This window comes from Hermetia illucens, chromosome 1, assembly GCF_905115235.1.
Source record: "Hermetia illucens chromosome 1, iHerIll2.2.curated.20191125, whole genome shotgun sequence".
NCBI classification, from domain to species: domain Eukaryota; kingdom Metazoa; phylum Arthropoda; class Insecta; order Diptera; family Stratiomyidae; genus Hermetia; species Hermetia illucens.
In genome coordinates, this window is record NC_051849.1 from 163,121,173 (window position 1) to 163,134,323 (window position 13,151).

The 13,151-nt window shown below is 37.2% G+C and overlaps 1 protein-coding gene across 3 annotated transcripts in view; it reads left to right on the forward strand.

Moving 5' to 3' along the window:
* Window positions 1–12,897, forward strand: part of LOC119660763 (ATP-binding cassette sub-family G member 1) — a 221,887-nt gene extending 208,990 nt beyond the window's left edge. For all 3 annotated transcript variants that reach the window (XM_038069546.1, XM_038069531.1, XM_038069536.1), the window contains exon 12: window positions 11,780–12,897. In XM_038069546.1, the coding sequence (XP_037925474.1) occupies window positions 11,780–12,124 (345 nt within the window). In that variant the 3' untranslated portion in view covers window positions 12,125–12,897. The remainder of the gene's footprint in view (window positions 1–11,779) is intronic.
* The last annotated feature ends 254 nt before the right edge of the window (window positions 12,898–13,151 follow it).

Below are 13,151 nucleotides of genomic sequence, written 5' to 3' on the forward strand. Positions count from 1 at the left end.
ACTCCCCAAGTGGAGTTGCTTATGTGGAATTGATTTATGAGATGAAAACCATCCCAGTGATTTTAGTTTTCCTACAAATTATATATTGTCTTTGTGTTTGTCCCAATTTTTCAGTTGTCCCTGGATACCCTCAAGTAATAAGATTTGGTGAAATTTTATCCAAAAATTACTCGCTCATAACATATGAAACGTTTTTGGATATTATCTCAAAGAAAAGTTATACCAACAGAAAGGATTAATCTTTAACCGATCGGTTAGGGTTTTTGGAACCAAACCGTTGTTCCTGAGTTCAGGTATCGGATTCAGGGTGCCTGAAAGAAGTTCATTAAGGAGTGAGTGGGGCAATTTAGCATACTTCCATTATTTTCACTGGCCGATTTTCCCTAATAGTGAGCGAAAGCTTAATTTTTAAAACGAGACCTTGACTGTTGAGCGTCAGTTACATCAATAATCAAGAAAACAATACCTGAAAAAATCGTGTCAAAATAATACTAACTTGTAAGGGATAGAGACTTAACCAGGCTACTTGCCAGGGGGTTTTGACAAGATAACAGAACAGTTTGCGGCGAAGGATGCCGGGTTTATGGCATTGGAACGAATTGATATTTCCACATAATAATGTCACTGTTTTACTTAAAATATCATTATGGCTATGTATCACCCAACCTTCTCTGCCATTTTGTTTCCTTTTGAGTATCCCATCCTGTCACTTTCACTTCATATTTTTGATAATAATCCTTTCTTTCTTGCTTTCGAATGGAGTCACAAACAAATCTATTCACTTTTGGACACAAGATTTTGTGATCAACGCCTTTTTAAGGTTTTATGTGAAACAAAACCTCATTAAAATCGGTTCAATGTCGGTTACGCCCGATTTACTTGAAACGGCTGAAAAGATTGATACGAAATTTATGTCTGTGTGTCCCTTTACATGCAGCGAGTGGTGCCATTTTGTGTTGAGTTTTAAGGGGGCTTCCCATACATGCGAAAGGGGGGTGTAAACATTTTTTTGCAGAGTATGATCATGTGGGGTATCAAATAAAAGGACACGATTAGTACTTCCTTAAACTGATATTAGATGAAACGCAGGGGAGTGAACGTTCAAAATGTCTGCCCCAAAAAGTGAAACAGGTCTTGTTCTCAGAGCCTATCAACCGAAAAATCCGAAAAAAAAACATAACGATGTATCTATTCGTAATCTAGGCCTGAAAATACATCCCGTTCCGATAGCTGCACAAATAAAGTTAATAATTATATGGTATCATATTTTGGATATTTACCCGAAAACACCCCTTAAGTTCATCCTAGGCGTACAAAATTTAGCAATTTGTGGACAATATTTATGTTGTTTCTTTTTCATTGGTGTGGGTATTTATTCTTGCAAATACCGATATTTCGGGAACCACTTGTTCCCTTCATCAGTGCAAACAACTTGGTGTGGGTATTTATTCTTGCAAATACCGATATTTCGGGAACCACTTGTTCCCTTCATCAGTGCAAACAACTTGTTTGCACTGATGAAACTGATGAAGAGAACAAGTGGTTCCCGAAATATCGGTATTTGCAAGAATAAATACCCACACCAACGAAAAAGAAACAACAAGTTTTTATTATTTCAATTAATTAATCGTTGGAAACACCGCATAATTTCACTCTCAATATTTATGTGTTTAATAGGTATGTATGTATTGTTTGGCAATATATGATATTTTGCACTGTTGTGTGTATATATGGATGGAAAAACGTTAAATATATAATATATAATAATGAATGAATATTACTTATTATCTTGTTACTGCAAACTATATCGATCTCGTAAATAATATTTGAACTCCATCCAGGACATTATACTTCGCTAGTTTCTCGATTATAAGCTAAGCTAAGCACCATCTTGCATATCGAGCCGTAGCTATTTCGACCGAACTTGAATTGTTCCGGATAGCTGAGTGGTTAGAGCGCAAGGCTATTGTACGGAAGTTCGGGGTTCAAATCTCACTGGTGGCAGTGGGATTTGTATCGTGATTTGACGTCGGACACCAGTCGACTCAGCTGTGAATGAGTACCTGAGTCAAATCAGGGTAATAATCTCGGGCGAGCGCAATGCTGACCACATTGCCTCCTACAGTGTACTGTAGTGTACCGTCACGGTCTTGAATGAAGTGTTCTAACACACTTCAAGGCCCTGATCCAATATGGATTGTTGCACCAACGATTATTATTATTATTGAATTGTTCCCCAGCGACTTTAAGTTCAAATCAATCTTAGCTAGTGAGTTTTCGTTCGCGTGGATTACATGACTACACCATCAAAGACCCCTCTCTCACAACTCACAATTTCTTCATCTCCATTATCACAAAGTAGCATTCATTGCCTTTGATAAGGTTCATTTTATGCCTCGATCGCAAAAGATACACATCGTGTCGTGTACCACTTCATACAGGTTGCTCGTTTGTCTGAAGCAATCTCAAGCGTAGTTTTTGGCAAGTCCTACCATTAACAGTGATAATTCGTGTTTAATTGGTGTCGATCGTCAGAAACTGTTTGATTCAGATTCAAACACAGAGACGATCATTTCAATTTTGTAAGAGTTGTTTTAGATCAGCTTTGTGAGAAGTTAGGAAAATACCGACCGTATAAGGCAGTGTGCACAAAGAGGATTGACCAGACAACGCTGCTTTGAAGAACACTGCAGAGGCACAATGCGGCATTACTATGTCTGCAACACTTCAAACTTTACACTTTAGTTGCGCAAATTAACTCAGCTCGCATGTTTTTTGGACTTAGGAATGCAGAAATATATCAACTCTACTTAGGAGTTGCCGAGAAGCTTGCATTCTTCCTCAACTGCTCTGCGCCATGTGTTGCTATGGCGATCTACTCGTTAGCCATCTTCAGATATTGGATTCTATTACATGGCATAGCCCGTAATGGGATCATACACCGAGAAAGGGCATCGTCCTTGCTCAATGTTGCCACTTCCGCCGTTTGTACCGAATCAAAGTACCTCAATAACTTAGGCAACTATTAACGAAAACTTGAAGCTCTAAAGTAACAGTGTTTTTAATGCGACATCAAGTTAAATACCACCATCAGAAGCGACACTATCAAGAAATAAATTTTGCCTATTAATGCAGATATGAAACACGTGATATTTTGCCGCGTCATTTGCCCCTCTGAAAATAGTTAGTACTTTTCTGTTGTTCCTTGATGTGTTCAAGGATGGTTTTAGCCGGTATCTTTGCAAGTGGAAGCATGCACTTTCTTCTACCCTCCCGGTGAGACCTGAGTTTCCCAGGATTTACAAATGAGTGAAAACAACAACTCTGCAGAAACTGCCCCATCCGCCAGGAACAGTTGCACATTCCAGCTTTACTTTGTTTGAGTGTGTTGATGACAAAAATAATTTTGCTTCCGCTTAGAGAAGTGGTCTGTATCCCCGCATGTTACGGTGACTAGTCATTTTATCCAGGAGAGGCGAAATACCACTGAATATTATACAAATGATTTCGTTGGTGAAGTTCTCCTTAACCCTCTTTTTCTGCTCATCACCGTGAATGAAGATTCGACCGCTCATGTCCTTAACCGGACCACCAAGAAGCTTACTGCCACCTGAAAGTTATCTCGTGATGCAGTACTTGATTCTGACATCGTAGTTGTTTGGGCAACTTCTATTTTTCTACTTAATTCAAAGGTGGAATTCCTTCTATCATGGCAGACATTTTATTGGACCTCTCGATACTTCTCATGGTATCGAAACTTAATTGCTTGCCACCGTTTATAGCAATTAATATACTCCTTAATCCCTCGTCTTTACCATTCCATCAGATCATGTGATGCCCCTTCGGAATGGCTGATAACATGAGTCCCTTCCGAAGAAAGAAAAGGCCGTTTTTATTAGCAGATGCTTGCCAATATTCCGCGCTGACTATTCAAAATATTTGTTGTTCAATCAGCAAGGTAACTGTCAAACTATGAAATGATAACAGGTCCTATAAGCGGTCAGTATTGAATTTGGGTGATCTCTAAGGCTCTGGGAAGTAGCGTATGAAACACGTTAGAAGGCGACTCCTGTCGAGGCCCTTTGGATGATACAGCACAACTCCAAAAACTATCGCCGATAGCAAGCTGAATAATCTGATTATTCGTACACCATTGATCGGTTGAAACCCAACTCAAGTATCCGCATTGTTACGGTCACCATCCACCATGTCCAAGTAAGGTTTATCAAAGCCCATTGTGGCATTCAGATCGCCTATCACGATCGCAATGCCACTTCTAGGAACTTCTCCTAGACTCCTTTGAGGTGTTCATAGAATGGTTCCTTCTCCTGGGGAGTCCCCGGGAGTCTTCTCTGGTGTTACCATTGAAGTGTTCGACATTCTTGAAAGGAATCTAGCAGCCTCTTAGTTGTAGAAAAGGGCCATGGCAAACTTCCTTGATGTAGGCGCTGAATAGCCCACATACTCTACATGAAATATTCATCCCATTCTTCTAGGGCAATTTTGTTAGACGTAAGTTGACTCAAGAAGTCTGTCTGTCTTAAAAATAAGAGTCGAAAACGACAAACGAGTTGCTGTAAATATTGTGCGCAGCAGTCAAAAATAGGCTGGCGTTTGTGTTTATGCATATAAGTAACTACGCTTTAAATCGTAAAACTACTCCGTCTGTTTTGAAGCCACTCAAATATAATACACATATGAGTCAAATGGGGCAACAGAGCATAGCAGCAAGTTGGAACGAATATCCAAGATTTCAAAAGTCTAATTCATTTAATCGATTCTACTTATAAACATAAATCATGACAAACATCGGCTAATGGGTATAAAAATGGTATTTGTTGCAATCATGCAAACTTATATTATATTTCCGGCATTGCATTAGAACTCCGGTGAACAATGGGAAACTTGTTGAACTAATTGGATGATGAAAAATTTTCAGCTCATCCCGGAAACTTGACTAGGTTTGAATCGTTCGTTCATTTCATCATCAACAGAAAATATTTATGTATTGTGTGTGTATCTTTGGCGAATTGGTAATTTATAACTATATACAGTTCAATACATCAAAGCTGCTTCAAATAAGGAGATAAATTATGTTTTTCGGTAAAACCTCTTGCCCCGTGAAACACAGTGCGAAGTAAGGATAATTTCTTTCCATCTACGTAATTTTGACTACTTGCAACTTTATTCATAACAAATCATGCACTAAAATTTTCAGTTAAGTTGTGTCCTTCTTTTGCACTCTGTTGTTGAATAATTTCCTGCAATAAATTTCAATTGATTTCTTAAGTAATTTTTATGATATGGCGATGTAGATATGTGAAGATAATAATGTATCTTTTGAAGTTAAAATTTTAGCTGGAGGCTTCATTTTAGTTTTTTCCGGCCTTTCTGGTCATAGTTCTCAATAATTTGCTTAAAATCTAAAACTTTTCATATTGAGAGCTTCCAGATGGTGCCTAATAGGACATTACCCTCTAAACATCGCCTCGACAATCATCAGTAAAAGTAATGAACTTTGATGTGATAATCTTTAAACTAAATGTGTAATTTGTAAATATCCCTTGTAAATGCTTCTTCAAATGTGTGCAGGTATTGTTCGAAGTTTCATAAAAAATATCAAGGGAAATCAATGTGGATTTCGACAATCTGTAATTCTTACATACAAAAAGAAGTCTATCCACTGAGACTGGGTTTTTTGTTTGAAAATCGACCCCTTGGCAACATACAGAAGTCAAAAAGCCCAAATAATAATTCATTCAATGTTGATATTAGCAGCAGTTCAAGCTAATAATATTCGTAGAACTTGTATAATACTTACAAGAAAATGATGTTCTTAGAACTTGTATCTCAAAATTAATATGGAGGAAAAATTCGAAGGGATCACCCTTTTCCAACCGGCTCTTGCAAACATGTTATTAATATTAAATAACTCGTTTGTATGTCGTGTTGCCTGTTTTTTGCGGAGCTGGAGCTGATATTACAATAGCGTTAAGAAGCGAGTGAAACATTACATCAAATACTACTAATTCTAGTTTGAAACCTTCTTTATGTAATAATTTTTTCGAAGACTAGTTTCTTACGACAAATTAATCATCGATTTTTTATAATAAATATTGTTCAAACATTATTTACGATATTCGTATCTAAATTCTTCTTGCATATCTTGTTATTGTTGTAATTGAATTGAATTTAGTTAAGTTATTCTCCATTAGTTGAAAATATCAGCATTAGTGATTTACGTACCACTAAATAGAGGAAGTTTATTATCTCCATAAGGACAGACAAGTTTTGTTGCTCGCAATAAAAACGGAAAACTAGAAAAGATTTTTTTAACGGTGTTAGTGGAAACAATACTTTTTGGGACACGAATACATAAGAAATTATTATTCAGTTTTCCGATATACGCATCCACATTTTGGTGTGCCAAAGTATCTACTTTAATGTGATATAATTGGCAACTCTTTTGACAAAATAAGCTCATCGACAATTTAGACCCGTGACCGAACTGAACTCACCGTGAGATTGGTTACTTCTTTGCCCAACTTCTAAGCGGGTATGGAGGTTTTCAGTCTTACCTGTATAGGATTGGGAAAGTGCGATCTCCTGATTGTGTATTCTACAATGGAGTGACGGACGACGCTGAACACACCTTTTTCTCTTGCGAAAGGTGGGATGGCTTTCATTAGTAGTTTTATGTAGACACAGAGGAGCTCTCTCCAGACAACATTGTGAGAGAGATGCCGAAGAGCGCTAGCAGCTGGAATCGTATTGCGCATTATGTTCGGGCTCTTCTTATTGCGGAGAAGATTGAACTCGACCGGCGGAGGGATCAGAAGGTAAGGAGTTCCCTGAACTAACAACTCTCTTCCTCCCCTCCCGTCCCGTTGGCGAATTCCCTGACTTGAAGGCTCCCAAAGCCGGGATAGCGGGAGGGTTAGCCCGAAGTAATGTATTAAACTGTTCCAGGCTAGTTCCCTGATGACAATGAGGTGTTTAGTTGGTAGTCCAACAGTGTGCTGTTGCGGTAGTCCAACACTGTACGTAAACGCATTCACATACCCTACTCCAAAAGAAAATGTGATATAATTTGCATGAAACATTTGTGTTCATAGAATGAACTTGAGGGTGATTTCCCAATAAACTGCGAAAATTCGGTAAAATATCATTATTAACTTTATTTGAGTAGTTAGTGATGTATTTTGAAATGAGGCTCCACATAAAAACATCCTTGTTGTTGGGGCATTTTTGTTATAGAATAAGGGACTTATTCACTTTAGATTGTCTAATGTGTAGCCACTGACTCCCCTGAATATTGTTTCCCCTCGAAATCGAATCTGAAAAATTTTAATTAAAATCGAAGTAGGGTTCTAAACTAGTAGCTGACCTTACTGTATAGAGTATACTCCTGCTTCCTTCTGATTTTGTTTTTGATTGAGACTTCTTTGATTACCATCATTTGGGTCAATTAGTAGGTATAAGGCTGCGAATGCCAAGAAATCGGAATAGATCACAAGGCATAAAGTGGATGTATGAATTATGCACATCCAAAATGGGAGATCATTATCTGTAACAACTATTTCCAGTGAGGAAAGTAGAAAGAAGTATATTTTGGAAGGATTCGTACTAAAAACTGCAAAAACAGTATTTTAAATGCTCATGGCAGGAAATACGTTCTCTATTGGAATTCAAAAGCAAATACACGAAGGAATGGACTGTAAGCGTAGCATATAAACAGCCACAAAAATACAACAAATTAATCGGGCAGGCTGAAAAGTACTTGGGTGGAGGCCAAAAATCATTTAAGAGGTTAACCTTGTTTTTGCTAAGAAAATTACGACGCTTTTTCTCAACATTTATCATTATATCATTTTAAAGTGCATACATACATTTTTGCAATTTTTTTATTGAAAAATATTATACACTTATGTTACAAATTGTGTCCAACTGCATCAACTGAACCAAAAAACAGTAAAAACTAATGTTTGATCGAAGGATTTAAGAAAAAAAAATATGCTTTTCCACATTTTACTGAAAAACGGTCTTTTTGAACTATATTTTGTTCTGGAAAAGAAGATCACACGATTAAAAACTACATTTTTATGTACTGAATAAGCCTGCAAAGTTTCAGAAAGGTGACTTTGGTAGTTTCCAACTAATTTTGGTCACCGATTTCAGATAAGTCATTTGTAGGCGTTTAAAGTTTCAATTTGCGGTCGTTTACGGGACGGATTCTCTTTCAACGATCATATCTCAGTCAATTTTATTGGGATCGACTCGAAATTTTAAGAACGTATTCTCGGAAAGTTATAATTAAAAAAAATGTAATAAAAATTTTGTTTGTCAAAGTCACAGGTGAAGTTAACCTTTTAACTAAAATTACTCCCATATATACTGTTATGTCTACGGCTTTGCGACATGGGTAGTATTTCATTCACCTTTTCCAAGGTCAATTTGACTAGAGAGTGCATTTAATAATATGTAATATTTCTTCCTTTTCTGCCCTTAGCTTTCCCAATCTTAATTCCGCTTCCAATTTCTTTAACTCCGATCCGGACATTCATTTATATCCAATATTCTACATTCAAAATGACTAATTTTATTTATTTTAGAAAACCTAACAAATAGTAGCTTCCTCCTGAGGCCTAAAATCTGTTTCCATTTCAAAGAATTACAATTTATATTTAATTAAAATCCTCTAATAGTGCACGTAAACATTGATCGGGCAAAATGTACGTTGACCCTTCTACTTGCACGTAAAGTTGCCCAGGTTGTTTACACATTATTGAATGTAGGCACAACGGCTGACCTTCGCTGGGGCGAATATGCATTCCACTAGAAATACCCAAATTTGATGCAATTTTTGCTTCTGCTACGTCGACTACGACTTTGAAGTTCAAGGTCAGGGTTGGCAGAATCAGGAATTAGCGGAATTCGGACCGGCTAGGCGGAAGTGAAAACTGGACTTGCGGAAAAACATTTACATATTTGATTGAAAATCTGAACTTGTATTTATTTCTGACAATGAGTTATATCTACGTGAGCCAACGCTAGAGGTGCTTCTAATATTTTATGATTTTATTATATTATTTTAATTTATTTAATTTCAATCAGTTCTTTTTTATATCTTTTTTAAAAATTTCATTTGATTAAACCTTTTTGATTTCGAGCTTTCTCTCCCCATCCTCCTCCCTAACCTCGCAAAGCTCACATTAATTACGGGCCATCGTTTATTCTAATGGCCAGAGGATTCCAAGCCAGGACGGTAACCTCAAAAGCCGCGCCTTATAGCACATCTGAAGCAAAAGGGGCATCGAACGAGGATGGGAACTGTCGTGGATCTTCCCTCTCGATCGCGGCAGATGGACTCAGAGTTTTACAGCTCCACGCGCGCGGTTGGGCGGTTATTTTTTTATTTTCATTTCACCAATTTAGCTCGCCTGTTGATCTTTCGCTAGGCTCGTACGAATTCCCATGTTTGTTGATTTTTCAGATTCGGATGCGGATCTACGCATTGGGCATGTAAAGATCGAAATGTTCAAAGGACTATTGTCCAAGTCCCCTTCCACCTTTCCGAGTTTGGCTTGCATAGAGGCAAGTAAGTACGTGTCGATGGAACACTTGGGTGGAGCCTCAATGTTTTCGGGCGAGCCTTCACGGTCAATTTCGCCATTTTTTAGGTTTCTGGGATAGTTCTCGCCTTTTGAACATCTTCGGCCACAAAGGATGGTCTTTGAAAGATCGACAGTCGCATTATGTCTTAACAATTCTCCACGATTTAAAGCAACGTTTGATAACATGATGCAATGGGAATGAATAATGTCTCAACCTCGCGTTCTGGACCGACCTAAAAGATGAAATTAATGGGAAAAAAATAATTGATCCAACCCCACTGCATTTACCTTTACTTTTTGATGACATGAGTTACTGACTTTGAATTTCATATATTTACATACATACATATAGGGTAGATACCGGGAGTACGTAGTAAATAATATATATAAGAAAGCGTTGCCAGACAGAATGCAAAAATTCACACAAAGACCATAATTTTTGATTGGATGTAACTTTGTTCATTCTGGCAGAAACTCCGCCAAACTTTCCAGAATTGTCCTATATATTATGGTCTATGTATTTTTTAATCACTGTAAATTTGCAGGTTGGATATACTAGAAGGGAATTATATACTGTTGATTGATTTTATTACTTTATCTAACCAGATAATGCAAGCTTTTGTTAGGATTAAACATTATATAGGGGTCTCATCATATTTTTTCTCAGATGGTGGATAGTTTCTGACGACGGGTCCAGTTTTGAAATAGCTACTTTTTAGCACTTCATTCCCAATTAGGAAATTGGGAATCGGTGTCGAAAGTTAAAATGTCTTTTTTATAGATTACTAATCGAGACTCTGGTTGGATACTTCGCGCAAGTGGGGTATATATACACTCCATTTTGGCATGTATAGGAAACTGTATACTCAAACGTTATTAGTCATAGCTCCTTGTTTAAAGAAAGGAAAAAATAAAAAAAAAATCAAAAGACGGGAAGATATTTTTGGTGATAATTGCAATCTTTAGTTAAACACACAAAATCGTAAAAGGCCATCAACATTCGAAAATTCTAATAGTTCTTTGGTTTGACTCGAATACCACCCTGCCGTGTGGGGTAGAATCTAGTATGGTAGTTTATTACTACACTAGCAGTGCCCAAAACACATGAGTATAGAAACTACTGATTCTGACTCTCCAAGTCGTACGGAGTCACAGACTTCGAATATACTTGCGACTTTGAGCAATAAAGTCGCCGTTGGTACGTAGATTTCGGTGGTCTCACCAGATTCATGTTCCATCATGGAGACACCTATGGAAGACATGCTCCCCACTTCAAATGAAAGTTGGTGATATGAACGCCACTGGGCTAATATATTATGTGAAAACGAACCCCTGTAGACTAAGCATCGTGAACCTGGGAAGGCTTTTAGCCGATAGCAGTGGAAGACACTGCGAGAGAAAGGTGCAGCTTAGAAATGAGGACATGGCCGTTGCTGCACTCCCAGTTGTGGCAATATTCAGATAAGTTAGACAAGCGGATTTATAGGAACCTCAAGAGAGATGAGAGATCCCCGAAACCGATACCCTGATATCGAGTTTGTTAAAAGCAACCATGCTATCATAATACAATTCTGTACCCATGCCTTATTTGCGGTTTTCTTCATCCGGATCAACAGCGCAACAACCTGAATCCGGTCTAGGCCTGCCTTAATAAGAAACTCCAGGTATTCTGGTTTTGTGCCGCCAATTCGGTATCCCTAAAAGCTGTCTCGCGTTGTCAGCAGGTGATGTATTTCTACACACCGTTTCGAGATCGCGACCAATAACTAACGCGGCTGATAAGCTTGAGCGTGTATTGGCCGGTTTTGCAGTTCGAGTAGTAGTGAGTCGATCAACATACAACACAGAAGTGGCAATAGGACACCTCCTTGAGGGCGGTCTTTCGCCGTTTCCGTTGTTAGGTAGCGATCATCAAGAACTTCAGCACACAGAAATCTCTGCGTTAGCATGGCTTAGATACACTTCATTAAAGTTTCATCAACACCATGCTCTCTAGTATGTCGAAAACCACTTGCCTTGATAGTTATATGTATACTCTTCACTATTAAGTTCACGAAATATATTTTTTTATTTAGATTTAATTAAATTTTAAATAAAATTCTAGCCTTTTATCTGAGGTTTAACAATAATAATTTAAAATCATCCATTTTTTTTTCATATTACAGATCGCCGTTTTTGTAGGCCCCATCCTAGCTGTCCTGTTTTCGGTATTTGGATTCTGCACTCGCTACGTGGACATTACCCCACTATTTCGTTGGATGTGGCATATCAGTTACTTCCGAGCCGGTTTCCATGGGGTTATCAACGCCATTTACGGAATGGATCGTCCTTTCCTCATATGTCCAGAGAAAGAGATGTACTGCCACTTCCGCAGTCCCAAAGTTTTCTTACGAGAAATGATGATTTCCGACCTAAGCATGAGCGACAGCATTTGGCTAATGTCTGTGGTCATCATCATAATGCATATCCTGACAGTGTCGACATTGTGGTATAAATTGAATAAGCGATAAAGTAATTTTTGTTTGTAGATGATATTCTATAAATCAGGGAAGTTAGTGCACAACTTTGTTTTTTGTAGGACATTTTTGATGTTAGACGGTAAAATGATTGGGCATTTAGACTGATTTATATGTAGAGGGTCCTTTTATATTTTCATTTTGTAGTTGTCTTGGATTTTGATAGGATTTTATTATAAAGTCATAAATTGTCGTTACAAATTATGTCAGAGCTAGATAGTAGCGCAAGCTGCCGGTTGGTTCCGGAATTTTGAATTTTGTACTTTACGGACAACAACAGAGTTTACAATACCTCCAAAAAGAATGAAATATTTTCAAGAAACATGAAAATGCATATAACACTACAATTGCCAGATAAAACTTGAAAACAGCAACATAAATATAAAATTATGAAAAAAGTAGGAATGTAACATGGTGGAAACCTGGATAACCAAAGTAGCAAGAACACTACCCTCTAACCTATTAAGTAGATTCTAATTGTCGTACTTCTCAATACGATGTTAACTGTGTTATTAGCAGTTCCCGAAGAGCTTTAATAAAATATGAAAGGTTGCTCGATTTGTGTAAGTATTAATAAAATTAATTTTATCTTTAATTTGTCAAATAGTTTGGTGAGTAGAATTTTTAATTATTCTCAATCGAACGTACAGTGCACAAGCTTTTGTTACTTTGATTATTATTTTATTTGTAGTTTTATCATTTGAATAAGAGAAATTGTTAGAGAAGAAATATTTTTTTACTAAGTATACGGTGATGATGAATTTATACGTGATGTATCTATTTATATATTAAATAATAATAAATATGAATTGAAAATAAAGTTGTTGTTTTGATTATTGGATAGCTGAAATTTAAGAAAGTAGTAGAATTCCTTTTTTTCTGCCAATTAAACATTTGACCGGTTCTCAAGCGGCAGCATGTATCGTGAGAGCTTGTTTATGACTTTGTATTTTTCTCACTGCTGTAGATTTATCACTTGCGAAGCATTAATTGTGATGATAATGAACTAAGAAACAGTCTC